At 52.1% G+C, this 27,815-nt stretch overlaps 10 protein-coding genes across 10 annotated transcripts; 7 read left to right on the top strand and 3 right to left on the bottom strand.

The window, feature by feature from the left end:
* Positions 1-28: 28 nt before the first annotated feature.
* ASPVEDRAFT_36320 (putative small nuclear ribonucleoprotein (LSM7)) lies at positions 29-919 on the bottom strand. The gene is made up of 3 exons (XM_040811186.1): positions 712-919; positions 579-650; positions 29-524 (listed from the first exon to the last, which is right to left on the bottom strand). The coding sequence occupies exons 1-3, from the start codon at positions 908-910 to the stop codon at positions 397-399; spliced, it is 399 nt and encodes a 132-aa protein (XP_040662698.1). The 5' UTR covers positions 911-919; the 3' UTR covers positions 29-396.
* Positions 920-2,945: 2,026 nt separating this feature from the next.
* ASPVEDRAFT_78681 (Zn(II)2Cys6 transcription factor domain-containing protein) lies at positions 2,946-5,019 on the top strand (the record flags this gene model as incomplete). The annotated part of the gene is made up of 2 exons (XM_040816587.1): positions 2,946-3,561; positions 3,620-5,019. The coding sequence occupies 2 exons, from the start codon at positions 2,946-2,948 to the stop codon at positions 5,017-5,019; spliced, it is 2,016 nt and encodes a 671-aa protein (XP_040662697.1).
* A 1,399-nt stretch (positions 5,020-6,418) lies between these two features.
* On the top strand, positions 6,419-7,478 carry ASPVEDRAFT_120981 (SDR family oxidoreductase; the record flags this gene model as incomplete). Its single annotated transcript, XM_040805842.1, has 2 exons — positions 6,419-6,667; positions 6,726-7,478. 2 exons carry the CDS (start codon positions 6,419-6,421, stop codon positions 7,476-7,478), a joined length of 1,002 nt encoding a protein of 333 aa, XP_040662696.1.
* A 131-nt stretch (positions 7,479-7,609) lies between these two features.
* On the bottom strand, positions 7,610-8,725 carry ASPVEDRAFT_49021 (intradiol ring-cleavage dioxygenase; the record flags this gene model as incomplete). Its single annotated transcript, XM_040814110.1, has 3 exons — positions 7,610-7,880; positions 7,938-8,419; positions 8,489-8,725. 3 exons carry the CDS (start codon positions 8,723-8,725, stop codon positions 7,610-7,612), a joined length of 990 nt encoding a protein of 329 aa, XP_040662695.1.
* Positions 8,726-8,973: 248 nt separating this feature from the next.
* Positions 8,974-13,464, bottom strand: ASPVEDRAFT_36316 (putative TGF beta receptor associated protein 1). The gene is made up of 3 exons (XM_040811185.1): positions 12,898-13,464; positions 10,221-12,838; positions 8,974-10,168 (listed from the first exon to the last, which is right to left on the bottom strand). Exons 1-3 carry the CDS (start codon positions 13,052-13,054, stop codon positions 9,266-9,268), a joined length of 3,678 nt encoding a protein of 1,225 aa, XP_040662694.1. The 5' UTR covers positions 13,055-13,464; the 3' UTR covers positions 8,974-9,265.
* Positions 13,465-13,771: 307 nt separating this feature from the next.
* On the top strand, positions 13,772-16,238 carry ASPVEDRAFT_120685 (CCAAT displacement transcription factor COY1; the record flags this gene model as incomplete). The annotated part of the gene is made up of 4 exons (XM_040805811.1): positions 13,772-13,907; positions 13,982-14,149; positions 14,210-15,060; positions 15,114-16,238. The coding sequence occupies 4 exons, from the start codon at positions 13,772-13,774 to the stop codon at positions 16,236-16,238; spliced, it is 2,280 nt and encodes a 759-aa protein (XP_040662693.1).
* Positions 16,239-18,254: 2,016 nt separating this feature from the next.
* ASPVEDRAFT_49018 (uncharacterized protein) lies at positions 18,255-19,067 on the top strand (the record flags this gene model as incomplete). Its single annotated transcript, XM_040814109.1, has 2 exons — positions 18,255-18,515; positions 18,579-19,067. The coding sequence occupies 2 exons, from the start codon at positions 18,255-18,257 to the stop codon at positions 19,065-19,067; spliced, it is 750 nt and encodes a 249-aa protein (XP_040662692.1).
* Positions 19,068-20,150: 1,083 nt separating this feature from the next.
* On the top strand, positions 20,151-21,838 carry ASPVEDRAFT_36310 (rRNA 2'-O-methyltransferase fibrillarin family protein). Its single transcript, XM_040811184.1, has 3 exons — positions 20,151-20,514; positions 20,719-20,858; positions 20,916-21,838. Exons 1-3 carry the CDS (start codon positions 20,409-20,411, stop codon positions 21,624-21,626), a joined length of 957 nt encoding a protein of 318 aa, XP_040662691.1. The 5' UTR covers positions 20,151-20,408; the 3' UTR covers positions 21,627-21,838.
* Positions 21,839-21,976: 138 nt separating this feature from the next.
* ASPVEDRAFT_58746 (bifunctional SDR family oxidoreductase/M16 family metallopeptidase) lies at positions 21,977-25,496 on the top strand. The gene is made up of 6 exons (XM_040815436.1): positions 21,977-23,220; positions 23,461-23,679; positions 23,739-23,864; positions 23,915-23,992; positions 24,056-24,750; positions 24,815-25,496. Exons 1-6 carry the CDS (start codon positions 22,285-22,287, stop codon positions 25,203-25,205), a joined length of 2,445 nt encoding a protein of 814 aa, XP_040662690.1. The 5' UTR covers positions 21,977-22,284; the 3' UTR covers positions 25,206-25,496.
* Positions 25,497-25,799: 303 nt separating this feature from the next.
* On the top strand, positions 25,800-27,746 carry ASPVEDRAFT_122673 (GMC family oxidoreductase; the record flags this gene model as incomplete). Its single annotated transcript, XM_040806008.1, has 4 exons — positions 25,800-26,130; positions 26,208-26,802; positions 26,855-27,477; positions 27,538-27,746. The coding sequence occupies 4 exons, from the start codon at positions 25,800-25,802 to the stop codon at positions 27,744-27,746; spliced, it is 1,758 nt and encodes a 585-aa protein (XP_040662689.1).
* Between the last annotated feature and the right edge of the window lie 69 nt (positions 27,747-27,815).

Here is a 27,815-nt window from a genome sequence, read left to right as displayed (position 1 = left end):
TGTCATGGAAAGAATCCTAGAACCGTGGATGGATTGAAGATGATGTCATTATATACTGTCTATTGCAAATCTGTGCAGAGATATGATGGATTTATGCTCATTATTTCATTAGATATTCTATTTTCCTTTTCTCATGCGTGGTCCATCCCGGGCCGCACGCTTTGAATGCCACCTCTGCCTGACGGGGATATATAAAGAGGATAGATGTGGAGATAAACAAACCATCCGGAGATATATGGATGATTCAGGTGTGATAACTAGTCGGTGGTGATCAGTCAAGCTGTAGGACATAGAGGATCTCTTGTGCATCACTCAAGTCCGAGATGGATTCTTTGGCTTTGCGACGCCCGTCGTTCGATGGGACACATGCATCTCTTTCAACCAAACAGCCACTGCTTACTCCTCCGCCTGGACGAATGGGTTGGCAATCTGCTCGCTTCCATCCGCAGGGGAGATCAGGACAATCAAGGTACCGCGGGCGACAATGAGACCGAGAGACCGCGTGTTCTCGTTGCCCTCGTCATCTGCAACAAATTAGCTGCTGATGATTTTATTAGGTTTACCATGTAACTACTTACCATGCATAGACTCCTTGACGTCGTCCAAAACCAGGTTCATCAGCTGGTCATATCCTTTGAGTGTTCCAGAGACTGATTCATGCATGTTAGTGAAAGATGTAAAAGATATCGAGTTCAAGGGAACAAAACATACCCTCTCGCCCGCCATTGAACTTTACGCGGACCTCCTTGTCCATGTATTTATTCAGGTCGAGGATGTTTTCCTTCTTGGGCTTTTCCTGCTGAGCACCGCCACCACCGCCACCTTTTCCATGGCCGCCGCGGCCGCCAGAGCGATCATATCCTCCGCCGCGGCCACGACCACCTCCACGGAATGAGCCTCGTTCGGACATGGCTTGGCTAGATCGGAGATATCAGACGATGATCAAAATGGATGTTCCAATCCCGACTTGTTTTAGCCCGGGGACTGGAGTTGGGTTATGTAATCGAGGGGATAACTGAAGGTATGGATTTATGAAAGAGGGGGGGCGGCGCGCGCGTGGAGGAAACCAGCTTAACCAGGCAAGGTGGGGGAAAGGTCATACCTCAAGAACTTTTGAAAATGCAGGAAGCAAGCTCCTCCCACTTTGACTGACCGGACGGACAGGCAGACAGACAGACAGACAGGGGGCTGGTTATCCGAGATGGGAATCACCAATGAGTGCGCTGGACTGTGCGGATGATGTGAAGGGGGGTGGAAGGCCGAAATGGTAGGGAACTCGGAGGATTGGTGCAGGTTTGTATGAGGGATTTTCCTTGATTCCAGGGTTGAGTCCACGCAACACAGCAGCGAATGGGCTCCGAAACAGGCTAACTGACAGCGAAAAATGCTCCAGACCGAGAAAGTGCACTGCAGATTTATTGTCTGGAGTCTGGACTCTGGAGGCCTTGGCTGTTTGTCATGGAGAGGTTCATGGTTCAGAGTCATGGGAGGAGGAAAAGTTTGCTAAGCCCTGTATTGTCATTATATTACCGTAATTTATAAGTGGATGACTTAGGCAGCCATATATACGGAGGAGCTCGCTTGGTTGCTGCAGCGGAGCGGCCGGAGCATCATTAAAAAGTGTCTAATTATTTGCACATCTATCTCATATCCAGGGAGCTTGATCTTTTTGACAAGGTACTGAGTATGGAGTAATTGCTGCAAAACCAGATATAAGATCACGTGGTACGTTCTTAGTCTGATTAGGTACAGGTCAGGCAGCCAGGCTTTATAGCCCACCGCTTACTTTGGAAGAGGAGGGCTGCGCCTGCGGCAGCATGGCGAGCGGGTTATCTCCAGCCCTGCAAGGGACTGATATGGCGATATCCAGAAGTAAATTACAGTGTCATGACGGGTAAAAATTCGGACCGAATCGGCTTCCGCTGAGCGTCAGCGGGATTCTCTCCGCCCTGCGTCACCTGATAAGGACGATGCTCAGCTCAACTCAGACGGACCATGATTTTGAAAAATAGAGTCGAGGTCGTTCCCGGATACTCTCAGCAGCCTTAGTTGTAGTCAGTTCAAGCGCATCGAGCATCTGAACGATAGGCTGAATAATAGAAAGCCCCAGCGCTGTAGGCGCAGATCCACTGGCGCCGCTGTGTTCTCGCCACACTAGTGCAACTGGAGAAGGGAGGAGACCCGTTCCGCCATCCCGTCCTGATGCCTCCATCATCAGCGTCCTGGCCCATTCTGGCTGTCATTGGGCAGCCCTTCCACCTCTCCCACTCCTGTCGTGTCAGCCAGTTAGCCGTGCGAGAGTGACAAACTAACAGTACGTAACGTGTAACCTGTGCGACTGCGTCTCGCTCCAACGTGGAGTTCTTGAGTCGCATTGCGAATCTGCGATAGGGAATTGCTGCAGGGCAAGTACCGATACCATACCGTACCGTACCAGCAGCCCCCGGCAGACGTCCGTTGTCCGGCGTCCGTCGTCCGCCTTGCCTTTTCCTCCCTCTGACTGGCATCTGCTGTGACTCCGTTTGTTCTTCTGCCGGCTCTGTGCCTGTCCCCTGTCCCCATGTCTCTCCTCTTCTGCGTGTTCCTCAATATCGCATTCCTATGACATCCGTGTCGTTTCTGTTGCTTGACTCTGCAGCTCCCTCTTCAAGGCCCGCCGCTCTGTGGCTGAATCAAAACCCGCACTCTGGAGCCTCTCCGCCATCGGTAGCGCTTTGCCAGCGGCCCAGCGTTCCCATTACTCAATAACGCCCGCCCCCCTCGACCCTTCGACGACCTTCCCTCCCAAAACTCTTCGCCGCCTTCCCCACGACCCCAGGACATCTCTGCTGTCCTTCCCCCTTCCTATATACTTCTACGCTACTCCTGCCGGGTCTCCGCCATAGTCTCCCGGCTATTTTGACTTCTCGCGATCCCGAGGACCCTGCCACCCGTCCTCCGCCGCCATGGATTCTCGAACGATAACGACAGAGGCGCCTAGTAAGCGACCTCGATCAGATTCCGGGGAGTTCCCCCCGATTGCGTTCAAACTCCCCAAGACCCATTCAAATCACCTGCAAATCAACTATCTTGCGCGCCAATACCCCGAAAATCTTCCTCTGGTCTCGCTGGAAGACACAATGCCCGCCATAGTACACTTGATTGGCGAATATGACGGTGTCTTACATCGCCATGAGAGCATCGCCGGGAATCTAGGCGCGTGCCCTTTAGGCCCAATCCTGATCAAGCGCTTCGAGCGTCTTTTCGACGGCCCGCCGCGGGTACTCAAGTCGCACGGGAAGGACAACCCCAACGTCACATGGTTAGACGTGGTAGAATTTGCGAAGAGCAAACCCGAACAATTCAACTTGGAAAAGACCCGCAACGGTGTGCGGGTATGCCAGTTTTACACGAAACAAAGCCGCGTGGAGATCAGTGAGGAGGACTTTGTGCTGATCGCTTCGGGGATGCCTCAAAAGATGATCCCGCCTCAACCAATTATCGAGGATGAGGAGAAAGAGCTTGGAGCTCTCGAAATCCTCGAGAAGAACCTCCAGCAAATAGTCCAAGTTGCAGATCAAGGTTCGTCTTTACACCAGCCAGTCGCTTGCCAGTTGCTAACTCGATTCCTTTCTTCTAGTCTCTGCACGTGCACGGCAACTTAACCACCGCCTGAAGAATCGTAGAACCGCCATTGTTACCCGGCGGGAGAATGACGTGACCCTCCACAACTCTCGGCCACTGCAGCTTCATTCACAAACCCAGCCGCATCTTCCGCAACAACGCTCCATAAGTCCTGTTTGGCGCGACGCCAATGGCAGTGCCCACGCCCCACTGAACGGTAACGGCAATGGCGCTTCTAACGCCCAGTCCCCGTCAAGCGGCTTCGTCGCAGTCAACACCGGCCGACCCGGCACGGAAGTTCCAGCTGAAGAGAATCCGTTGTCATCGCAGTTCTTATTCTCTCACTCCAACGCGGAAAATGTGACCATCATAAACGGGACGTCTATCAAGGGCGCCTCTCCAACTACGCGCGCTGAGCTGATGAAGAAGTTCTTCACTACCCAAGACCGCCAGGTGCGCAGTTCGTACACTGCGCACGAAGAATCTACTGGATCGAGCAACCGCCAGTCGTCGCGTCCTCGACCTAGGGTATCCGAAGGCGGTGGCGACTACAACAACGTGTTTGCACCATCGCCTGCCACAGTCGCCATTCCGAACACCCCCACCTCGCTGCTTCCTCCCCCGAAATCCCATCATCATGAAAAGGATGACGGCGGCCCATTTAAGATCGAGATGGTTGCCCGTATGGAAGAGCTGCAGCGAGGTGATCGTATTATGCCACCTTGCGATCGATGCCGCCGTCTCCATATGGACTGCCTCAAGAATCTCACCGCATGCATGGGGTGCACTAAGAAGCACGCCAAGTGCTCCTGGCGAGACGTGAAGGAGGATGAGCTACGGGAAGCTCAGCGCGCTGATCGGGAGCATGCGGAGGACCCCCATTCAAAGGAGACGACCACCAGCCCTACTGCTACGGGCCCGGAACAGTCGCACCCATCTACTACCGCTCCAACACCGGCTCCAGCTCCAGCCACCGTGATACCTGAACAAGAGAGAGGACACGAGGGCCCGGGAGATGTCAACATCCGCAGGGAATCCGCACCCATTGCCGCACCGGTGTCACGAACCCCGCTTGGAAGGGAAGCATCCCCGCGACGAGCAATGAGCGAGAACCAAAGCAGTCACAGCCATCCATTCGGCCACGAACGACATGACCGAACTGGTAGGCGGATCAGTATCAACCGGAACGAACACGCCCGGGATGACCGGGACGATGTTCCGGATGCGCTGAGACAGGCCATACTTGATACATATAACACTCACCACCGAGCCGCGGCGAAAACAAGTGTGCATGAAGTAAGCAACGAGCGCGAGCGGGATCGCGAGCATGACAAGGAGCCAGAGCAGCGAGAGAGAGAACGAGAGCGAGAGCGCGAGCGCGAGCAGGAACGAGACCGGAAACTGGTGAGAGCATAAGATTCTCGATCAATCCGTGTAATGACTTTTCCTTTGCATATGTATTTGAAAATATTGGCATGTCGTTTGAGCGGTTTAGCGGATATCCCTGGCAGTTGGTGTTTTTCTATTATCAATATCGGTCCTTTGGGCCTTGAGGTTGTCTATATATATATTATATTATTAGTAGCAGTATATACCGATCTTCAAGCCTGACTTGTACAACATACACCGTATACAACGTACGGCTTCTAATACTGCGGGTCGGTGTTCAACTTAGTCATCTACTGATCTTCCATCTCGGAAAAGCAGCCGATCTCTAGCCCCAGCCTTGTGGAGTTGATGTGCATGCCAGTACTTTGACCCATCGCGCTGAGATGAACTCAGTATCCTTTGGCCATCTCAAGTTCTCGGCAGGCAGACCAGCACCTCCACATACTTTCTAAGCAATGACCGTTTCCCTCGAGATCTGTCCATTTTTCCCTCTACCTTGGCATCGCCTTCGATCTTGTCATAGTTTCAGGAAGCTCATCATGGTCCTCGTCGTCCAGCACATAAAGAGCCTCCCTGGCCCAGACTGAGCAAGTCCTATATTCCTCGAAGCGGACCTAATATTATATGGGAAATCCCGAAAGCCGGGATACCAGGGGCTCATGCAGGGCGGGTTCAAAACTCCGACCCCCATGGCCAGAGGCTTATTGGACGCCCCAACGTTATGGCTCGTCTCTCCTACTCAACCATACTAGGACGGTGTAAAACATGGCCACTGGCGACAGGTACGGAGAGAAGATAAAGTCTGCGCTCCTGTCGTGCAACGCCACAAAGCGACCACCTTGCAGGCACATGCGGACCACTTATGAGTGAATCGGAGTTCAACCAACACCTTATCGGTGAGTACTGTTATTTAGAGGCTAGAAGGCATTTGCCTCAGCTCACTCCCGTGAACACAGATCGGTGTTTACGCATTCAGATCTTCATTCCACTAATATTATTCTTAGCCGAGGTAGACTGGCTGGTATTGGAAATTGGAACTGTGCAGGGTTCTACCCTGAATATTGGGAGTACGAAAGCGATATATATACCTTACAGATTAATCAACAGTGACGACTGGGAGAAGCTTATACGTGATGCTTTTGGCGGTGACTATGAGGTCTAATTGCGGATAGAGAAACTGCTCTGGCTTCATCACCCCCTGGCCTTTAAGGATGAGATTCCATCATCTCCACGTGTTTTGGTCAAACTAATAGGCCTCACGACCTATGTTTTATACTACCACAGAGATGAGGGCCGCCTTTGGTGGTTATATGCATCCTGCCATCAGCATTAGGACAGTCGGAGCATCTCCGGCCTGCCAGCTTGGCTATAAAGTCGCCATCCCCGCATTCAACCCACCACGTCTTCTTGCCTTTACATACACATTATGGCCATAAATTTTGTCCTCGTCACCGGCGCAACCGGGTTTATCGGCGCCCACATCGTCGATGCTCTTCTAGCCCGCGGCCTACGGGTGCGGGGCGCCACACGCTCCATGGCCAAGGGTGAGGCCATGATGAAGGCACGCCCACAATACAAAGAGCAGCTTGAATTCGTCCAGATCAACGACTTTGAGAGCCCAGGCGGTCTAGTTGATGCCGTGGAAGGCGTTGACGGGATAATCCATACAGCGAGTGTTAGTCCCCCAACCATATACATACCATATAGCAGCTACTAATACCAAGCACGTAAAGCCCTTCACATACGACACAACAGACAACGAAAAAGAACTCATCATCCCGGCCCTAAACGGCGTCAACGCAGTCATGGAAGCAGCCTCCACAAACCCCAATATCACCCGCATAGTCCTCACCTCATCCTTCGCCTCCGTCGTAGACATCAACCGCAAAGCACCGCCCTATTTCACATACACGGCTGCAGACTGGAACCCGCTAAGCTACGAAGAGGCAATCGACAAATCCACCAACGCCGTCGTCGCATACCGCGGCTCGAAGAAATTCGCTGAGCTCGCGGCGTGGGAGTACATCCGTGCCAAGAAGCCTTCGTTTGACCTGGTGACGCTCTGTCCGCCCATGACGTTCGGGCCGGTCGTTCACCCTGTTGACGGTGTGGATAGACTCAATGAGTCGAATGCGACATTGTGGAAGGTTGCTAGTGGGGATCCGCTCCCTGTTGCGCGGGTACCATTCTGGATTGATGTGAGGGATTTGGCGCAGGCGCATGTTGGTGCGTTGCTTAGAGAGGAGGTTTCTGGGAGGAGATATACGACTACAGCGCCGGAGCGGTTCTCGTATGCGCTTGCGGCGGGGATTATCAGGGAAGAGTTTGAGGGATTGAGGGATGGGGTTTCTACTGAGGTTCAGGATGTTGATGAGAGCCATGGCTTGGATGGGGAGACGGCGGCGAGGGAGTTGGGGTATCAGTATCGGTCTTTTAGAGAGACTGTGAGGGATTTGGTGAAGCAGGCTTTGGAGATGAAGGAGTAGTGTTGTAACTACGGCACTGTAGTAGGCCTTTACTGCTGTAAATGGGCTAAGTGATATGTTCAAGTTTTAGGTAAATATACAGTTATTCATTTATGTATAACGCCAAACTATATAGAGGGATGAGGAATTAACTAGTCAAGGTCTGGAATTGGAAGTCCATTCACAATCTTGACCTTCCGCCCTAATTTATCCAGGGCATCCTTGGAGTTCTTCGCACGCAGGTCGCTCGTTTCCTTGTCAGAGACAAGAACAAAGTCGTAAGTGAGCAGGGCGTGGTCCTCGGACACATTGTACTTAGCAGCGTACTGAGGCCCGGCCTTTCCAAGGTCCACGACAAGAGAGTCCTTGACACCGAAGACAGCATCGGATGTCTCGAAGGGGTCGTTTCGGAGGTACAGCGCCCTATCTCAACCATTAGCATTGATCCCCTCCTCACTAGAAATAGAAAGGAAAACTCACGTAATCAAATGATCATAACCCGTCTTCTCAAACATAAAATGCATATGACTCGGCCTATACGGATGGCGGTGCAGCTTCTTCAACAACTTCCCAACAGGCCCATCATGCGGAATCGGATATGGCACCGGCGTGATAGCATTAAACCAAAAGACACCCTCCTTGTCACTGTGCATGATACACCGGCCGTCCGGGCCAGCCCGGTCTGCGTGCTGCACGTCATAGTGTCCCGTCGAATCCGTCTCCCAGATATCGATCTTCACGCCTTCAACGGGGTTACCCGCCGTGTCTTTGATATTGCAGACCACGAGCAAAGGCTCGCCCTTGGGGTCGGAGGACATGAGCCCGCCTTGAGTGATTTCTTCAGCTTCGTGTGTGTGAAAGGGGCCCAGGACTGTGCCTTCTGTGCTGCCCGCGGGCTTGGGGTGGTCGATTGAGTCGACGAGGATGGAGAGACCGAGAACATCGGAGAGAAGAATGTACTCCTACATTGTAGCCAATTAGTATGCCCACTTCATTCAATTAACTGTTGTTTTTGTATGTGAGAGAAATACCTGTCGAACATCCGTACAGATCTGCCCGACCTCCGTCAAAAACTTCAACCCGGTCATCCACTCCGCAGAGGAGAGTCTGGTCTCGCGCGCAAAGTCATGGAGGTGCGAGACGAGTCGCTCGAGGACGTACTTCATCCGCTCGTCCTCGCAGAGCGAGTTGATGCGGATAACATTCTCGGTGATGTTGTCCACCGTGAGGTTTTTCATAGGAGGGATTTTGACCTGGGAGGGATCCATTGTTGCTATGGGATTTTGTTTCTTTCTTTCTCAGGTGGGCGAGGGAATTAATTGGGTCAATTGCCCGCTTTCCGGGGACGAGAGGGTATATAAGAGGGGGATGGCGAGGATAAAGTCACCCCGCATGGAAGGAGAATAATGGATGTATAATGATCAATAAGCAGTGATTTTATGGCCTGCGATTGGTGCTTGAGCGCTGAACACCGGAATTCCCCCGAAAATCAGTTTGCTTGTTGACAGAGGCTGTGTGCAAGTTTAACTACTATAATCATGCCATTGAGTATTATCGGATGAAAGATATTCTACATGGCCAATGCTGAATGCGCTTCGTAGTGTCATTATGTACAGGTATCTGATCTTCTCCTTGGCCCAAGTTGTCTTCTGTATAGACGTGGAAAGATTCCGCGCGCCCACACCCCACATCTCCGCGGTTGAGAATTTAACCGATTAACGACTCAAAGATGGTTGAACGGTCGATAATCAATGCTGTCTATAGGTCATACGATGCCCGGGGGCAATCTCCGAGACTGCCTTTTATCTCTATGAATCTCCGGCCTCCACCATCTCTCCAAAATCACTCTCCGTCTCTCCCCGGGCAGCGTTGATTTGTCCGTGCCCTCCTCCCCGCAACCGCTTCAATCCTTCTTCATCCTCAACCCACCCCCCAATCTTCTCTATGCCGGAGATATGCTCTGCAGCCACTCGGAGATTCTGGCCTGCCGAGAGCGCCCGCTCGATCCGCACCTCGCGCGACTCCGAGACTAGCACGCGGAAGACATGTGCCAAGAAGCCGTTTAGAATGTCCACGCTCCAGTCGTCGGGGATGATGCTGAGGACCTCGCGTACATCAAACCAAGCGGCGAATCGTCCGAGGAGGTCGCTTGTGCGTTCGATACGCTCAGATAGGTCTTTTATCTGTAGGAACTCGTCCAATAAATCCCGGAATAGCTCAGATTGGCGGGACTTCTCGGCAAATTCCAAAGGCGCGCCTGTGGAGCTTGTGCTTCGAGGACCGCCGAACAAACAGTACCGGGTGGCGGCGTCGTAATCGCCTAGCCCGTGTGTATAGAGACGGAGGGCCTCCCGGTGGCGGCCTTGCAGTCCGTCTAGGATAATGGACTCGGAAACCAGCTCATTTTGGAAGGGCTCAATGCGAGCGAGGACTGCCGGGATAGAGTAATTGAGGCTCGGGGCGGGAGTGGACGTAAACTGGGTAGTGCTGCCCCCTCCAAGTAGTTGAAGGAGGCGCATTCGTGACTGCCACCACGGATCTGAGGGTAGATTCTCGGTGATAAAGTTCATATATGTAGGCTTGGGTGGTCGGAGGGCACGATACGTAGAATACGATTCAGAAAGGGAAGCTCGAGCTTCGGATGACGTTTCGAGCACAGATATCACAGTGTCAAGATAGTACTGCAGAAGGTCGTCGGCGTATTGGGCGTACTGTAATCACGTTAGATAAATATTCGTCTCAATATGGGACACAAGAACCTACATTCTTTGAGAACACCAGGTGTTCCAGGTACTCCTGGACAGCATTTGGCGCACGCTCTTTGAGTAATTTCACAGCATCTGATGGGTCGAGTATGACGCGACTCGTGTTGTCTGCGAACACTTGGATACCAAGCTGGGGGTTCCGCCCAGATAACCACGCACCATATTCCTCGACAAGCTGTACATCTTTGATCTTCACCAGATATCGTCGCATCTGCACCTCAACACCTGCCGGAGTAATTTCACCACCGGCGTCTACCTCGCCCTCGATGATCCGCCGCCAAGTCTTCAATACATTCCCAGACATTTTTCGGCTTTGGTACAAGCGACTCAAAACATACAGTCGGTGGTAGCTCTCCAACAACGCCACAGCGTGGTCAAAATTGCCTTTCCAGTGATCAACAAGCCTGTTGAGTTCCGAGCGTAACCCTAAAGAGCCAGCCTGCTCCTTTGTCATGCTATCACACTGTGCGAGTAAAAGGCGAAGGAGAGCCGCATCCACGCTGTCAAAAACGTACGACTCGTCTGAGATACTGCCATAACCGCGCTTCTGTTGCCAGGAGAGCAGGAAACGTTTCATCATATCTAGAATTCCAGCATCAAAAAATCCTGTCAGCGACTCCCCTGCTCTGTCGGTCTGTTGCAGGTACGCCTCCGCCGTTTCTGCTAGCCCCGCATGAACCCATATTCCCTGCGCGCTCTGTAGCGTTTCAGTGCGCAGGAGGGGAACCAATATCATGCCAATGCGAGGATCCAAGTTTCCAACGATGAGTGCTTTCTCTGTCGTGTCAATCACTGCATCATTCCTGGCGTGCGGTTCCATGAAGAGAAGGTCACCAAGAAGAAGAAGACTAGCCTTCTGCTTCAAAAAGTTCAGCCCAAGAAATTCTGCCTCTGACCTGGGTTCCGTTTGTTGAACCACTTCAATAATATTCCAAATGGCGTCCCTATCAAGGGTGTGTCCATTGTCGAGGGCCGCTTGGGAGCTTTGCAAAACATCGTCTAGTTGCGTAGTTAACGGATTCCTCACAATGCGCCAGATTCGATCTCCGGCCCACATAACAAGGCTACTCCGCGTCTTTCCCATCTCTTGCGCTATCTTTGCCTCTTCTGAATTCCGTTCGGCTTCCCAATCTAAGGGTTTCTTACCATCATCCCCGGCCGCTTCTTGAGACTCAAACAGCTCCTTTTCTTTCTGCAGCTGCTCAATCGATGCTTGAGTTCTAGGATCCGCAGTAGGTGCATATGTGGACAAGGGGGGAGTCTTTAGACGAACCATCCGCAGCAGTTTTCCCAAGTCCTGGACTTCCAACTGGGTTGGGCTGAGCGTGTGGCCAATTCCGGCGTGTTTTGGCTGCTCATCTTGCATTGACGGTAGTTCTACCCAGCTTTTATGTTCCTCCGCCTCGGCTGGGTCAACATCCCACGGCTGCACCTCTATAAACCTTCTTGCCTGGCCATCTTCATCAGATTCTATGATAGCAAGGACAAGTTCATCTTTTGTATTTTCCGGTGACGGTATGAAACTTGTTTCGTCGCCCCTGTCAATAACAATTGACTTGGGATATCTGTGGAACGTAATTGTGCCTCGCACCACGTCGCCATCCACGTTGACGAACATTCCGACGCCTGGTTCGGTCTCATCGGAACCTCGTACCAGAAGAAACTCCGACGACGTTGGAGACAGGATGTGTGGTGTCAGCTCGGTAGACGGCTGCTTTGGTAGCGGCGGAAGAGGCTTTCGTTCATCTGCTGCGGCAGCTTGCGGCTCGCGTGCGGATTGTTCGGAAGAGACTCTTGGAGAGGCACCTGGAGATGTTCCTTCGCCGCGCTCTCTTGATACCGATCTTCTCGGTGTTCCTGCTTCCGACTGCTCGGGCGTAAGCGATCTTGACCGATCGTTCGACGAGGACCGCTGCTGGGCTGTGGGCTGTAGCATTCCTGCAAGAGTATTCAGGCTGGAACTTCGGCCATGGCCACGGCCCTCTTCCGGTGGTGAGCCGCTTAGCGTTGATAGAGGTGATTTCGAGGTAGGCGGAACTGGCATATCCTCTACCTGACCAGAGTCAAGCATCTCATCCGCGAAAGATATCGGGAATAGAGGTATTTTCTGTTGGTGCTCCACGTCAAGTAAAGAATAGTTTCGGCCATCTGCGACACAAGATATAATGCCTCTTCGCGACAGCTTTAGGCACCCCGGAAACTCGATATTCCTGACCAGGCGAGCGCCATCGCCAATCTTCACTAACATCAGGCGATTATGGGTGGAAATCATCACCATGGGGTTTTCTTGTTCATCTGAAGCGACATTTAAGTCTAGACCACCAATCCAACGGCAATTGTTGACCTTGGTGTTGCCGCCGAAAGCCGGACTGAGCTCCGGCAGCATATAGAAGGTAGTCATTCCATTGCAAAGGACGCATGCCTTGTTGGCGGTTGGGAGAATAAGAATCTGCTGGATGCCTGGTTGGCTAGGAAGAGAGGAGTTTTGGGAGAAGGATATAGGTAATCTTGAAGCTAGGATGAAGGAGGGTTCGTTCGATTCGTCGGAGGGGTTAGGTGGAAGACAGACGAAGTGCAGGATCTCCGCTGCTGAAGTTCCGATATACAGGTTGTCATCTAGGGGGGAAGCAACACATGTTAGCTTCTTGCAGACTTGTCGCGCCAGAAGAACTCACTCCAATACTCGACACATGTAATATGTACATCCCCCTCCGCATCATCAGCTGCGACAGGTACCTGGTCGAAGAGCGGTTTGAATATATATGGAGCAGCTTTGTGAGGGCTGATCTTGCGCCTTTTGCGCGAGATAATGTCGTCCCCGTCCGACACCATGGTGAGACCAGCTCTATGGCGTCCAGAGCAACTCAAGCTCAAGAGCCTCAATGATTGCGGACGGTTGACTGCGTCGGAGTGGATCTGAGCTGGGGAGAGTTAAACCTTGCTGAGTCAGGTGGAGCCATCAACAAAACGACATTCACGTTCCTGAGATGAGAAGTGAGAGCAGAGGGAAGACAGTTTAGATAAAGGTGAATTTCTACAGATTATGAAGTTAGCTTGTAGCCATCAGCCTACTGGAAAAGAGGCTGTGCGTTTGATGGAGCTGGACTACGGTCATCTTGAGGTCCGTGTTTTGTAGTAGACTGGGGATCGCTTGAAGCAGTGGATCAGCCAGTCCTTCCACCCAGCGGCTTTCCCGTCCCCTTAGCAATCGAAAACGCGGCCACTTACAGCTTTTACACTGCGAAGGGGTTAATAAATAGCGATTGATATAAGATCTATATGTTCTAACTTCTGCCCGTGAAACCGACACAGCTCCAGCTTACGCGGCCGGATTTACTATCGGGCCGCTCAGGGTGTCTCCGTCGATTCCTCCGCATCGCGATAGAGACTCCAGCATCCTCATCGCAGTCTCCAATTCAATCGCCATTTTCTCGGGGTACTAGAGCTGACGGGCATTGCTCTTGATGGGGCTCGCTTCTCTAAAAATACTGGTATAATCAGCGACGCATCGACGAGAGCGGGGAACCAGCCAGGCCGAGAAAGGACAGCATGGACTCTTTCGCCATCACGGAGGGCATGCTTCCCCAGTCCGACAACCAAGATGCCCGTGCCGCTGACTCGGGGGACAGCGGGGCCCTTCCTGAGGGTGCTAATAAGTTTCAACGTGCCATTGCAGCTTGGAGAGGTACCATCCCACCGAAAATGAGTATTCGCTACCTTTGAAAGTTCTTGGCAACTGACTGTTCTTGATCCGCATAGGTATCGACTTATCCAGTACTCTCGCAAAGCTAGACAGTACCGCGTCGGATATTGTCGCTGAACAGCGAGATGCACTAGTGCAGAGAAAAGACCTCGCGCAAAAAACGAAAGACTTTCGGAAGCTTGACGATGCTTCCAAGCTGGGGGAATACAAAGGTCTTCTGAAAGGTTGGATTACCCCTCGCCTTGTTTCTAGAGATAACCATTTTATTAATGCATACTGGATAGCGTACCAAGGTTTCATCGACCTCTTGACAAACCAGGGAAAGTCGTCCTCGTCTGCTTTCTTACAGCTGTACTCGTCTTTGTCCGAAGCCCCGGATCCATACCCCCTTCTCGAGACCTCAATCGACTCGCTCGTACTCGCTGAAGAAACAGTCCCCAAATTGACTTCTGAGCGCGATCAGCTCCAGGGATCTGTCGACCGCCTCACTTCCCAGTTAGACGATACCGAACAGCGACTTCAAGAAGAGCGTGCCGCGAGAAAGAAGTTGGAGGAGAATCAGGACACCAAAACCAAAGAAATTGAGACATCTTGGTCAGCGGTCCTAACGGAGAAAACCAACAATTGGACGGCCAAGGAGAAGAGCTTAGAGGAGAAAGTGGAGAACCAGGATCGCTTGATAAAGGAGCTCAAAGCAAGCTACGAGGTTTCACAACGCTTAGGTCAAAACGACGAAGGTGGCGACCAATCTCAAAATGGTGCCTCCGCCGCAGAACTGGAATTGGTATCTAGCGAGTTGGAAAAGACTAGCCTAAGATTGGCAGAGATGGAGGGACGAAACGAACAACTGAGGCTTGAGCTGGCTCAAGCTGTCTCACATTCGAAGGAAGAGCAGGCTGCATCCATCGATGATGACCCCGCGTATCTCCGTCTCCAATCAGAAAACTCCTCTTTGTTGCGGAAATTGGATGCCGCACGGTTCGACCGAGAATCAGAACGTCATACATGGGAGGCCAAATTTTTGCAATCGGAGAGACAGGGCACCAAGATTTCTGCGGAAAGGGAAGAACTAAAGGCTCGATTAGAGAAAGTGGCGGATTATGAGGACATTCGCCGCGAGCTGGAGATGATCAAGGTATGTCTCTAATATCTGGAAGCATATTTCTGGCTCTAATATTGTCGTTTTAGTCCATCGAATTCTCAGCCGGTGATGATGACGATGCCGGGGATCTCACGGAGGGGGCAGCTGCTAATGGCACGGCTGACAAGACTAAAGAGGGCGGGAAGAACAGCTCCCTAGAGCAGCTACTGTTAGCGAGGAACAAAAAGCTCACTGACGAGCTGACTGTCCTACGCGTTTCGCACCGTGATCTGCAGGGTCAGCTGGAAGCTCTCCGTGAAGATGTTTCCACCACTAAGGAAGAGCTGGAGAAGTCGCAAACCCTCTCCACCACCCTCGAAAATGACCTTCTTCGCTTGCAGCAGGAAGCAGCCAACGCGTTCCCATCTTCGGCGATGTCCGTGGCCGGTACCTATGCTTCAAAGTACCCACACTCCTCGCGTAAAGGGGGAGTATCCCCGACATCATCGATCATCTCCGGGTTTGATCAGTCGACCATGTCTAGCAACACAATGGACGCCATTCGTGCCGGAGAGCCGGTTGGGGGAGGCTCAGGCCTCCTGCCGATGATACAAGCCCAACGGGACCGTTTCAAGAAGAAGAATTCGGAGTTGGAAGAAGATTTGTCCAAGTTGTATGGCACGGTCAAATCCCTGAGACAGGAGGTTGCATCCCTGCAAAAGGACAACCTCAACCTCTATGAAAAAACAAGATACGTTTCGACGTACAATCGGGGTCATGGCTCCTCGTCTTCCGCATCCACCTACGCAAATGTGCCTAGTGTCTCTTCCATCCATCCGTCTGCAGACACACCCTCAGGCCTGTCTGTCGATCGCTACCAGTCCGCCTATGAGGCGCAGATATCCCCGTTTGCTGCCTTCCGTGGGCGCGAATCCACGAGGGCTTACAAGCGAATGAGCTTACCTGAGCGAGTTGTATTCTCACTTACACGGATCATTTTGGCAAACCGGACTAGCCGAAACCTCTTTGCAGGGTACTGCTTTGCTCTTCACATTCTTCTCTTCGTTATGTTGTACATGATGAGTACAGTGCAAATTGAGAGTCACAGTGCTGCAAGCCTCAGTTCTTCAGCTTCGGCGGCAATGAATGGAGGAGGCGGGAGCAGCAACAGCTATGAAGGGCAACTCGATGGTGATGACTGGCAGCAGGAAGGGTTTAACCAAGCGGGATAATTCAGGGTTGTATTTTTAGTCTTTTAAGAACGGTGGGCGTTCGGTTAACGAATGGTTGCTGTTTTTGTCTTTGATAGCCAACTGTATATATTTTGACGCTCCTTTGGCCTCATTTGTCCATGTCATTGCTCGTGGGTGTAATTGATTTGACCCTATCCCATTTAATTTAGGCTGTCTCGACCATCTAGTCATTCAGGTACCTAAACCTGACCACCACCATACTAAAAACCCTCTGCATGGTGGAGACAGTATATTGTATACGCGCTGGGTTATATAAATATACATGAGCGCTTAGATTCTGCAACCCACAAGACCAGTGAAGTTCTCCGAACGCACGCGCCCTTAATTTAACAAAGCCTTTCTGCACCAATATATATATAACTCGAGTCATCCACCCACCCTTATCTCCGCGGCACTTTATCCTGGTTCTGCAGAATGCAACCTCTTGGTCTCCGCTCTTTTGCACGTTGACCAGCCAATATTGGACGGTCATGAGGCACACCTACCACACCTTGAACCTGATTCTGATACTATTCCTGTCTGATATGCTGGCGCTAGAGTTCCTTTGCATTCAACATCCGTTCCATGCGTGGACAATGTAACCTGGTCAAGGCGCTGAATAGGACGGACGAGGAGGCGACTTCGATTGTTCTACTCACAGGGTCTGAGTGACTGCGATATGCAAAAATGTTTTCTGCGAGGCGTAGATATAGCAATGAGGCAGTGAGAAGTAAAAGAATGGCTCGAGACGGAATCGAACACGAGACTCCAGTTGCCCTTTAGGTAGGGCCATTGCCGTCGTATTCTCAGCATTTCCAGGGCTCAAACTTTTAACAAGCATTGGCAGTTGCACAAGGACAGGTCACGGACCATGGAGGTAACCACGGAGACACCGTCATTCCTCAAGTCTGGTGTTCCTGCAGGCTGCATGGTGGCACAAAAAAACAACATCCTCATCGCCAGTCGTTTTCTCGCACAATGGCACCGTTGAAACAGGGCCTATGCAAATTCCAGCAGCTTCAAGCCTTCAATATATTACAAGGGCGCTTCCGGTGATTTCCAAATGGCCTTGACTCGACAGGGCAGACGCCACAGTCATTTCAGTTAGTCTGGGGATCGGATCGAGCTCCTGTTCGCTGGGGAATTCCCCGCTCGTCAGGACAAGGAAGCGCTGGTGTGGAGGTCTCGATCTCGATCCTTCAACAAAGCTCCTGCCCAAGGCTGACCAAAAATAGCAGGCAATTATTGGGTGCAAGATTCTCTGGACTTGGCTGCATTTAGCAGAGTCGCTAGGAGGAATAAGAAAGAGGTCAATCTCCCATCTGCAGCTAAGGCTCTTAGGGCGATCTGTAAGCGCCGAGCTCGATATTATTAGATGCCCGGGGCATTCCCTGCGAATGAGCGGTTTCTTCACATGCAGGATGGATTAGCAGAGTCCAATCAGAGTGCGAAAGGACTTCGACAGGTGCTGCTCAATGCGCCGGTCCCACCCCTGTTTGCTTCTCGATTTAGGTCCAGCTGGGGGATCCAAAGCGTTTGCTTGCCAGCGCATACCGGGCCCAATGGCAGAGCTGGATCGAGCTGGTCCCTCATGGGCGCCTTTCTGCGTCCTCTCACTCGGTACTGTTTATAGCTCTGACACTTTTAGTTTCGGCTGGAGATCCCTGTTGCTATTCTCTGCATGGTCGTACCCGCCATCGTGCAGGAGGGCATCACTACTGCTTCTGGGTATATAATTCCCAGCCTGCACTTTTAATTCTGCAGCCCATCTTCAATTCTTCAGTAGCTCTATCTTCTGGTTATTAGCTTTGGTCGCATTTTCCTTTGTCAGCAATTTGATATTTTGATACCCTGGTGGTCATCATTTTCTTTGTCGGTCTTCTCTTTCAACATACTCTCTCTCTCCACTCTGCTCTTTCATCTCTCGAGCCCGCTTACTCTATTACGAGTCATTCTCAATCGACTATTTATTCCTCGCTCCTCGCCCTAGAAAAATCGAATCAGCCAGCATCCGCAATGCGTTCTGTTCTGTTTCTCACCAGCTGCTTGGCAGCTACCTCCGCTGCCGCTCCCATGTTTGGGGATCTCTATCACTTCTCAGATGAGATGGCCGAGTTCTTGGGCCGAGTGGGCAAGCGCATCAGCGACGCCGGAAACGTGTTCGACCAGTCGTTGTCATGCGACGCCTCATCAATTCAGCTTCCTTCCTTCGCCTCTAGCCTCCCAGCCCCCACGGACCAGAAACCACTATATGTTGCTCTTGGCCGTGGTACTCAGGTGAGTTCACGACACACCCAGTTATAGACCTATAGCATAAAGCAGCGTCTAACAAACCAATAGAACTACACCTGTGCCTCATCAACCTCCGACTCAGAGCCGGAAGCCATTGGCGCCGTCGCGCGTCTCTACAACGCCACCTGCTTTGCTTCCACTTTCCCTGACATGATCGAGCTCCTTCCTTCAATGGCATACAGGATGAACCTGCCCAGCAACCCCTCCGACCCTCTGCCACCATCAAACTTCAACCTGATCGGCCACCACTTCTTCGAGGGCAGCGTTCCAGTATTCAACCTGGACACACCGACCCGCCAACTCGGCATCGCGAAGGTGAAGAAGGAATCTGACCTCGACGCCCCCTCGTCTGCAGTCAAGGGCAAGAATGGAGCCGTCAAGTGGCTGCTACTCAGTGCTACCAATGGGACTGTAGGATCCTACGCGAGCGTCTACCGTGTCGACACCGCGGGTGGTGGCGCTCCCAAGACATGCGAGGGGATGCCCGAGTCTTTCACTGTGCAATATGCGGCGAATTACTACATCTATGGGCAATAGGCTTGTGGTTTGAGGGCGGATACCTAGCGATTCTTTTGATTCCCATGTATATACCTTAGTTAATGAATTCAGAAATGCGCTTTCTTGAACGAATTCTCGTAGTAAGTAGGAATTCTTGGGCATCCCATGGGGGGCTCCAGGCTGTTGTAAGGTTGGAAGCCACCTCTAGTACCCCGGCTTAAGGTTCTTACTTCACCCTATCATCGCATCTTCCTTGGTAACACGGAATATACACCACCTAAATTCAATGGCAAGAGCAACCAACAAATGGAAGGTCGCTCTTTCTGAGTTCCATTGGTGGAATTGGCCACGCCTTCCCAACGAGAGTGCTAACTCCATACCCCGAATAGAAAGTGCGATGGGGGACAGAGAAGCTCCATCGTTCCTTCCCAGCTTCCATTGTACCTTCCCTATAACAATGTACATTGCGCCCAACTTCAAAAGGCAAGAGCAACCCTTAGTAGGTGTCGGCTGTGCCTTCCTACGATAGATAAATACCACTTGGCCGTTCCTCCCCAATGCGATTCTAATGCAAAGGTGCCTAGCTTGGGAAGAAAGTGCATGGAGGGACTCCATGGAGTTTGAATGTCCTTACGGGGGTTATCCATTGCGCCGTTCTCTATAACATTGTATAGGAACGCTCAATCGAAGGCAACCTTGGGAGCAGTAGAAACGCGGCACCGGGCTATAGGTAGTTCCTTCCCAGCTCGGGCAAATAGCTGGCCGCGCCTTCCTACTCGAGATAGCACTGAGCCCTGGGAAGCTGCGATGGAGGTGGCTTCAACGTTCTTTCCCTATAGAAATTTATCTATAGGACCTTCCATATTTGGAGATACGACCCCCTATCCAAACACGGAAGGTACGACTTATACATCAGGAGGAAGGAGTAACTGGGATGCGATGGGAAATATGGAAGGAGACTTGGTGACTCGTTTCTTGCAAAAAGACGGGTGATCAGGTGACCTCGTCTGTATATCACGTGATTGAAAACCCACACAGCTCTGTCAAGCTATTCCCATAACGCACTAGCGCCAATAGATTTTCGAAAGATCCGAGAGCCTGTCTGAAAAAACTCGACCGCAACAACGACGAGCTGCACGGCCTCCAGCGAATCCTGTCAATCAGTGTGGGCGTGAAACATTCTTGAATTTTTACATTCAACGACGTCTGATATTTCTATCTGACGCTCATCGCCCCATCGAATTGATACCTACACCCTCCGAACTTTTTTCTCGCTTTCCGGTTCAGCAACTCTTGCGGCCGATTTCCAGCCTCTCTTTTTGCGGCTGACGATTTATCGATTTAAAAGATACCCACGAATATCTCAATCTACATATCATAATGGGTTTCGGTGGCCCTCCTAGAGGACGTGGTGGATTTGGTGGTGGTCGCGGCGGTGGTCGCGGTGCTCCCCGTGGCGGCGGTGGTGGCCGTGGTGGTGGCAGAGGTTTGTGACGACCAAGCTATATAATATGGGATATTGGAGGCTGCCTAGCTGCCGTGTGTCTTGCCGTTTCTTGGAGATGGTGTCTGTTGATGCTCATTGTCCGGGTTGTCGAACGAGCCATGAATGCGACGCTACTGGGCGTCTTTACCCTCCAAGTGTCCCTTTGAGAATTGTCGCTGATCTGTGTCTTTTGTCGAATTCCAGGTGGTTTCGGTGGTGGTGCTCCTCGTGGCCGCGGCGGTGGCCGTGGTGCTCCCCGTGGAGGTCGTGGTGGCCGTGGTGGCCGCGGCGGTGGTCGTGGAGGCGGTGGTGCTGGTGCTAAGGGTGGTGCCAAGGTTATCATTGTGAGTGATTTTTTATCTGAAAAGACACACTAGCAGTCGCTGACTTTATTTTCCAAGGAACCTCACCGTCACGCCGGTGTCTTCGTTGCTCGTGGTGGTAAGGAAGATTTGCTCGTTACCAAGAACTTGACTCCCGGTGAGGCTGTCTATGGCGAGAAGCGCATTGCTGTTGAGGGGCCTGCGGCGGAAGATGGTGCTGTCACCAAGACCGAATACCGTGTCTGGAACCCCTTCCGTAGTAAGCTGGCTGCCGGTATCCTCGGTGGTCTGGATGACATCTACATGCGCCCCGGCTCCAAGGTGCTCTACCTTGGTTCCGCCAGCGGTACCTCCGTCAGTCACGTTGCTGACATCGTCGGACCTACTGGAAACGTCTACGCTGTCGAATTCTCCCACCGTTCCGGCCGTGATCTGATTGGCATGGCTACTCACCGCACGAACGTCATCCCCATCGTCGAGGACGCCCGTCACCCTCTGCGTTACCGTATGCTCATTCCCATGGTGGACGTCATCTTCGCCGATGTTGCCCAGCCTGACCAGGCCCGTATTGTTGGTCTGAACGCCCACATGTTCCTGAAGTCTGGCGGTGGTGTCATCATCTCCGTCAAGGCCAGCTGTATCGACAGCACGGCTAAGCCCGAGGTTGTGTTCGCGCGTGAGGTGCAGAAGATGAGAGATGAGAAGATCAAGCCAAGGGAGCAGCTGACCCTGGAACCTTTCGAGCGAGACCACTGTATTGTCTCTGGTGTCTACAATCGTTCCGCATAAAAAGCCAAAAAGCAGGTTTCTTTGTAACGGGGTTTCTGTCTTTCCTTCTCATGTCTTAATTTTGTGCTCAGTCCTGGCGTCGAGTGTGCTACGATTTATTGAAATGTTTCGCTTTTTTGTTCTATGTCGAGGAATTTAGATGTTGTTTCTGGACATTTGAAACGTCGTGCATGGAGTTAATTCATTTATCTCACTTCAATCTGTTCACAAACTCTCGTAAGCACTTTACCGTAGCTTCCAGTCGTTCATGTGAAATTAGCCATAGGGTGTCACGGATCTGTTTTGGGCGAGTTGTCAATATCTCGGACTTCCGCCGCGTCTCCAACCAGGTTTTGGGACAACCACGACAGCTCGGCAGTCGGGCTATTTGCCGACAGCGTTTGCCTTCGGAATTGGTGCGTGGGATATCCATTGAGACTGGCTAATCACAGTCCATCGTCTGCTGCCTCGCACTTCGCAGGACGAAAGACATGGGGGATGAACCATGTAGGGCGGGTGGTTAAATTCCGGGGATGCCCCGCAAGACTGTGAGGAGATACCTTTACTTCTCATTTCCTGCAGCTCTTTCAATGCATTGTTGAATTATCCTTACTTCTTGCATCTTTATCACCTTCTAACTCGTTTATATACCTCCAAATTCCACCAACCCGTCTTTAGAATGTCGATTATCATCACCGGCGCCGGTGGCTACGTCGGCCAGGAATTGGCCTCTGCCCTCCTCGCCAGCGACCCCAACTTGACAGTGACACTGGCAGATGTAGTAGCACCCGATGTTCCAGCATCTGCTACACAGCACGCTTCACGCACAAAGTGCGTCAAGGCCGACCTCACCTCCCCCGCCGTAGTCGACGAGCTCTTCAGCTCGACTAACCGCTACGACACGGTCTACCTGCTACACGGGATCATGTCCAGCGGCGCAGAAGCGAACTTCGAGCTCGGCGTGCGCGTGAATCTCGACGCGACTCGCTACATCCTCGATAGACTCCGGGCCGTGCAGCCGGGCGTCAAGGTCGTGTTTACGTCTAGTCTAGCAGTCTACGGTCTTGCTCCTAAGGGGTTCGTCATTGACGAGACGAATTTCCCGCCGGTGCCGGAATCGAGCTATGGAACGCAGAAGCTCGTTATTGAGTTTTTGCTGAATGATTACTCGCGCCGTGGGTTCTTGGATGGGCGTGCTGTGCGTTTGCCCACGGTGACTGTGCGAGCGGGAAAGCCCACGCAGGCGGCGAGTAGCTTTGCGAGTGGGATTATTCGCGAGCCGTTCAATGGGGAGAAGGCGGTTCTGCCGGTTAATAGGGATGTTGAGATGTGGGTTTGCTCGCCCTATACTGTTGTGAAGAACTTGATGCATGCGGCTACGGTGCCCAAGGAGGCCTTTGGGGACTCGAGATCGGTCAATCTTCCTGGGATTGTGGTTAGTGTGCAGGAGATGTTAGATGCGCTGGAGGAGGTTGGTGGGAAGGAAAAACGGGCGCTGGTGGAGGAGAAGTATGATGCGGATATTGATCGGATTGTGCAGACTTGGTCGCCGCATTTTAACCCGGCTAGGGCGTTGAAGCTGGGATTTTCGGAGGACATTCCTATTCTCGAGAATGTACGGCGATATGCGAGCCAGTTCAATTAGACACTTAATTTTGGTGGTATTAGAATGAATGAACGGAAATATGAACGTTAATTGCAAGAAACAGACGGACTGCCCTGACTGTATGATGTACGGAGTGGGCGTAGGGAAGTGTCGGGATCCAAAGCGGTCGTTGGAAAAGCGAGTCATGTGATTGGCCAGCGGGCTGGCGAACAATTTGACGACTCCCGAACTTCGACCTCGCAACTCCAGGGTCGTCCAGCCTCATCATCCTCCATTCCACCTCCCTCCCTCTCCACACCCACTTTCCATCCTGTCACAATGGCTTCCCGGCGTTTAGCCTTTAACCTCAACCAGGCTCTGCGCAGTCGCGCCGCCCTGAAGTCCATCCAGCCCGTCAAGCGTGGCTTTGCTTCTCCCGTCGCCCTCCCGTCCACCACCCAGTCCACCACCCTTTCCAACGGTTTCACGGTACGAATCGACTGCATTGGTGTTTGCAATCGCGTTGGATCGTGGCTAACATGATTTAGATCGCTACGGAACACTCCCCATGGGCTCAGACGTCGACCGTCGGCGTGTGGATCGATGCCGGTAGCCGGGCAGAGACTGACAAGACCAACGGAACCGCGCACTTCCTGGAGCACCTTGCCTTCAAGGTGTGTATTTTAAAATCCAGATGTTTTTATCATTGCTAACAGGTTGTCAGGGCACCAACAAGCGTTCGCAGCACCAATTGGAGCTCGAGATCGAGAACATGGGTGCTCACCTCAACGCCTACACATCGGTATGTTTCGGGTTGATAAATGGAACAATATTTTGGGCCATCGCGACTAATAATTGCTTATAGAGGGAAAACACCGTTTACTACGCCAAGTCCTTCAACAACGATGTCCCCAAGGCCGTCGATATCCTCGCCGATATTCTGCAACACTCTAAGCTTGAGTCTTCCGCCATTGAGCGCGAGAGGGATGTGATTCTCCGTGAGCAGGAGGAGGTTGACAAGCAGCTCGAGGAGGTTGTCTTCGACCACCTTCACGCTACTGCTTACCAGCGCCAGCCTCTCGGCCGTACCATCCTCGGCCCCAAGGAGAACATCCAGACCATCACCCGTGACAACCTGACCGAGTACATCAACACCAACTACACTGCTGACCGCATGGTCCTTGTTGGTGCTGGTGGTATCCCCCACCAGGACCTCGTCAGACTCGCTGAGCAGCACTTCGGTTCTCTGCCCAGCAAGCCCCCAACCTCCGCCGCTGCCGCCCTCAGCGCCGAGCAGAAGCGCCAGCCCGAGTTCATTGGGTCCGAGGTCAGAATCCGTGATGACACTCTCCCCACTGCTCACATTGCCCTTGCCGCTGAGGGTGTCAGCTGGAAGGACGATGACTACTTCACTGCCCTTGTCGCCCAGGCCATCGTCGGTAACTGGGACCGTGCCATGGGCAACTCCCCTTACCTCGGCAGCAAGCTCAGCTCCTTTGTCGAGCGCAACAACCTCGCCAACAGCTTCATGAGTTTCTCTACCAGCTACAGCGATACTGGGTGAGTGTTTGGTTTTATTTGAGAAAAACAAAGTGACTCTGACTAATCTTCCGTCCTTCTTTAGTCTCTGGGGTATCTACCTCGTCTCCGAGAACATGACTGGCCTCGATGACCTTATCCACTTCGCTCTCCGTGAATGGTCCCGTCTGTCGTTCAACGTCACCGCCGCTGAGGTCGAGCGCGCCAAGGCTCAGCTCAAGGCTTCCATCCTCCTCTCCCTTGACGGTACCACCGCCGTTGCCGAAGATATTGGTCGCCAGATCATCACCACCGGCCGCCGCCTCTCCCCCGAGGACATTGAACGCACAATCGGACAGATCACCGAGAAGGATGTGATGGATTTCGCCAACCGCAAGCTCTGGGATCAGGACATCGCCATGAGTGCTGTTGGCAGCATCGAGGGTATCCTCGACTACAACCGTATCCGGGCGGACATGAGCCGAAACACCTACTAAACGCCTAACTAGAATATGCGTTTTCTTTTGTCCGTCTCTGCCGGTTTCATGCCACTTGTTTTGTTTTGCGTGTGGTGATTTTAATAGATAGATACGGGGAGAGAGAGGGGAGATGAAGCGTGTCCTGTACAGTACGCAACTGTCGCTGATATATCAAAATGTATTCTTTTGTTACTTGATTCCATGCCGTATGAGTTTTGATATAAACCACCCCTGCAAGTGAGCCATTATGCGCTGCGACTTCGTTCACACTAACTGCATCGGTCTGCATACCGCGCTAACTGTAACCCGAATACTACCTGAGTTGATGCTAGTGCAGGAAACTCCTGTAATTCGTTATTTTAGATGACGAAGGAACACGACGGGAAATTTCGATGCGGGGGACCGAAAGGTCTTATAATCCTCGATGAGATGCTGCGCCGATCACATTCAGCTCATGCTGACACCCATTTCGCATTCTGCATGTACCAATTCCCAACCTCCCATGCCATCTCAGTCAGGACACAGCCAAGATAAGAAGACAAGTCCCCTTGTACTACGAGGCCAACAATGGCAACCCACCTCAAAGCCCTGGCCTTGCTAGCCATAAGCTCCATGCTCAGCGTCCTCCCAACCCCAGCCACCGCATCCAATGCCGGCGCCAACACCAACCGCTTCGACTTTGTGATCATCGGCGGCGGAACAGCGGGGTTAGCAGTCGCAAGTCGACTCTCTGAAATCCCAGATATAACAATTGCCGTGATTGAGGCGGGCAAGGACGAAGGGAATAACCCCAACGTTTCGAGTGTTGTAGAGTACGGTGGAACAGCAGGGCAGGGCACGCAAATTGACTGGTCGTATGAGACGGTAGAGCAGAGGTATGCTGGTGGAAGGAAGATTGGGTTTCATGCTGGGAAGGCGTGGGGTGGGACGAGCACGATAAATGGTTTGTTTTCCAGCACAGCACAAGCATTGAACTCGATGTGTTCTGTTTAGAGAAATATGGGCTTACTGATGTTCCAGGTATGACGTATATACGCGCTGAAGAAGCCCAAATCGACTCATGGGAAACGCTCGGGAATAAAGGGTGGTCTTGGGCCAGTTTATGGCCTTACCATTTGAAGAGTGAACGGTACGAGACGCCGACTAAGGCGCAGTTGGCGGCTGGGGCATCATATGTGGATTCGTATCATGGACGCGACGGACCTCTCAATGTGGCGTATCAGTACGGGCTCCAGAATGGCTCGTTTGCGTCTCTGGCGAAGGAGACCTGGGAGGCTTTTGGAATGCCCTTTAACCCCGATGTTAATGGGGGAAACATACGCGGATTCTCGGTCTGGCCGCAGACTCTTGACCGTGAGGCAAATGTCCGGGAGCATTCTGCGCGGGCTTATTACTATCCTGTTAGGGACCGGTCCAATCTCGTTATATTTAGAGGGAGAGTGGATAGGGTATCGTGGGCTGAAACCAACGAGAGCAAAGTATTGGCGGAGGGGGTCGAATATACCACGGAAGATGGTAAGGCTAAAATTCTCTATGCGGAGAAAGAGGTCATTGTCTCAGCCGGAGCTGTTCGAACACCGGCTATATTGGAGCTTTCTGGGGTTGGAAATCCAGAGTATGCACATTCAGATACCCTACTGCCCTACCTTGTACTAACATCCAACTAGGCTATTAAAACAACTTGATATACCCGTCAAAGTACCCTTATCATCTGTCGGCGAAAACGCCATAGACCAACCAAACACCTTCATTAGCTACTCCAGCACCAAAAACTTCACTGGAATCGCCCCATATGTAACATACATGACAGCCTCCGATGTCTTCGGGCCGGAGACACAACGCATCGCAGACGAAATCTCTTCCGAGATCAAATCCTGGGCCGAACAAGTCTCCGCAGACAGTCCAGGACAAGGATTCCCTGCCTCTGCAATCGAGCACCAATACCGCGTGCAGCATGACCTAATTTTCAACCAGGACACCGCGATCACCGAGATCCTAACAACAAGTTTGGGGCCGCTAGTTGGGACGGCGTTCTGGATTTCACTTCCGTTCTCCAGGGGGAGTGTGCATATCCACTCGTCTGACCCGGGTGTTTATCCTTCTCTTGACCCCAATTATTTTGCGGCAGAGTGGGATCTCGTGTTCCAGAGGAGGATTGCGCAGCTTATATTTAGGTACTGGGGTACGGATCCTGTGCGTTCTTTGGCCGGACAGCGTCTTCAGCCGGCGGTCGGGGATTTACCATCGAATGCCACAGATGAGGCGTTGGATAAATGGATTGCGAGTTCGTGTGAGTGCATTCTCCCTCTTGAATACTGACTTTTTTGGGCTGGATGCTTATTCTTTCAAGTCTCTGCCAATCAGCATTTGGTTGGTACGGCGTCGATGCTTCCTATGGAGTTCGGGGGTGTAGTTGACACTAATCTTGTTGTCTACGGTACCGAGAATGTAAGGGTTGTTGATGCTTCTGTCTTACCGGGTCAGAATAGTGGGCATCTTACCAGTCTCATTTATGCGGTGGCGGAGAGGGCAGCGGATATCATTAAGGAGACGCTTTAGGTGCGTAGGATGGGGTTTGGATGCTCATTGTATTGACTATGAAAAAAGATAAACCAGGAAAGTCACAAC

Source organism: Aspergillus versicolor (assembly GCF_001890125.1).
Source record: "Aspergillus versicolor CBS 583.65 unplaced genomic scaffold ASPVEscaffold_1, whole genome shotgun sequence".
Taxonomy (NCBI): domain Eukaryota; kingdom Fungi; phylum Ascomycota; class Eurotiomycetes; order Eurotiales; family Aspergillaceae; genus Aspergillus; species Aspergillus versicolor.
This window is presented reverse-complemented; position numbering and strand designations above follow the sequence as displayed.

Bases quoted from the DNA above. Each gene is read 5' to 3' on its own strand.
- ASPVEDRAFT_36310 (XM_040811184.1), top strand. From the start codon at position 20,409: ATGGGTTTCGGTGGCCCTCCTAGAGGACGTGGTGGATTTGGTGGTGGT. The intron at 20,515-20,718 runs GTTTGTGACGAC...GTCGAATTCCAG, and splicing joins TGGCCGTGGTGGTGGCAGAG to GTGGTTTCGGTGGTGGTGCT. The intron at 20,859-20,915 runs GTGAGTGATTTT...TTATTTTCCAAG, and splicing joins GTGGTGCCAAGGTTATCATT to GAACCTCACCGTCACGCCGG.
- ASPVEDRAFT_36320 (XM_040811186.1), bottom strand. From the start codon at position 910: ATGTCCGAACGAGGCTCATTCCGTGGAGGTGGTCGTGGCCGCGGCGGA. The intron at 651-711 runs GTATGTTTTGTT...TGCATGAATCAG, and splicing joins GTTCAATGGCGGGCGAGAGG to TCTCTGGAACACTCAAAGGA. The intron at 525-578 runs GTAAGTAGTTAC...AATTTGTTGCAG, and splicing joins CGTCAAGGAGTCTATGCATG to ATGACGAGGGCAACGAGAAC.
- ASPVEDRAFT_36316 (XM_040811185.1), bottom strand. From the start codon at position 13,054: ATGGTGTCGGACGGGGACGACATTATCTCGCGCAAAAGGCGCAAGATC. The intron at 12,839-12,897 runs GTGAGTTCTTCT...CTTCCCCCCTAG, and splicing joins TACATGTGTCGAGTATTGGA to ATGACAACCTGTATATCGGA. The intron at 10,169-10,220 runs GTAGGTTCTTGT...ACGTGATTACAG, and splicing joins ACCTGGTGTTCTCAAAGAAT to TACGCCCAATACGCCGACGA.
- ASPVEDRAFT_58746 (XM_040815436.1), top strand. From the start codon at position 22,285: ATGTCGATTATCATCACCGGCGCCGGTGGCTACGTCGGCCAGGAATTG. The intron at 23,221-23,460 runs GTACGGCGATAT...TCGCAACTCCAG, and splicing joins ACATTCCTATTCTCGAGAAT to GGTCGTCCAGCCTCATCATC. The intron at 23,680-23,738 runs GTACGAATCGAC...AACATGATTTAG, and splicing joins CCCTTTCCAACGGTTTCACG to ATCGCTACGGAACACTCCCC.